At 37.0% G+C, this 881-nt stretch overlaps 1 protein-coding gene across 1 annotated transcript; it reads right to left on the bottom strand.

Annotated features, from left to right (window-relative positions):
* Positions 1-445: 445 nt before the first annotated feature.
* LOC121939583 (activin receptor type-2A-like) lies at positions 446-800 on the bottom strand (the record flags this gene model as incomplete). Its single annotated transcript, XM_042482588.1, has 2 exons — positions 446-560; positions 655-800. Coding segments are annotated over 2 exons (261 nt in total), but the record flags the coding sequence as incomplete, so codon positions are not given.
* Positions 801-881: the final 81 nt, after the last annotated feature.

Here is an 881-nt window from a genome sequence, read left to right as displayed (position 1 = left end):
TTATATGAATTTAGTTTTTGTAAGAAGGTTTTAATCTCAATAAATTTTGGAGTTCCAGTTTGTATTTGTATAATGGGTCTATAATACATTGTGTACAAATGTATTTATTGTTTTATTTTATTTAAGGAAAAAAAAAAAAAATTCTTTATATCGAATAAAAATAAAAATAAAAAACACCAGTGACATCACGTAATCAAACTGACTTTTAAAGGGTTAAAATCTCAAAAATGTTTAAATATTTGGTAGTTCTGTTTATGAATACTAATTAAATAAAAGAACCCAAAAAGTGGGCAAAAAATATTCAGATATAGTATTTTTATGAATTATTTCGGAAGTTGACATTTTTGTCCTTGATGGCCTCATGTAGTAGTAAATCAAAGTGATAGCAGAGGATTAAAACTATAAATATTTCAGGTATTTTATTTCATATATCCGTGTACTTTACCTGTCCATGTGTGTCTCCTGCAGATTTCCCTGCTTCAAACTTCAGGGCAAGACCAAAGTCCGCTATGCAGGCTGTCAGGTTACTCTTCAACAGCACATTCTTACTCTTAATGTCCCTGAGAGACAAAAACCAACAAGGAAAACACCTTCAGATCTCTGAGTGTCAAACTTAGCGAATGATCCCAAGCTGTAGATATTCGAACGGCGCACCTGTGAGCGATGGACGGCTTGTGTCCGTCCTTGTGTCCCGGGATGTCTTCATGGAGGTAGGCCAGGCCGCGGGCTGCCGTCTGACTGATGTGGCAGAGCTCGTTCCACGACACCACGTTGGCCTTCAGGTAGTCTGTCATCGAGCCCTGCGGAAAGACGGGAAGAGAAAAGACGTGTTCACTAAGAGCGAAGAGCCTAAGATTAAAGGGATAAATATTTCTGTAAAT

Source organism: Plectropomus leopardus, unplaced genomic scaffold (genome assembly GCF_008729295.1).
Source record: "Plectropomus leopardus isolate mb unplaced genomic scaffold, YSFRI_Pleo_2.0 unplaced_scaffold51474, whole genome shotgun sequence".
Lineage (NCBI taxonomy): Eukaryota > Metazoa > Chordata > Actinopteri > Perciformes > Serranidae > Plectropomus > Plectropomus leopardus.
The sequence above is the reverse complement of the archived record's forward strand: the minus strand, read 5'-3'. Positions and strand labels throughout refer to the sequence as shown.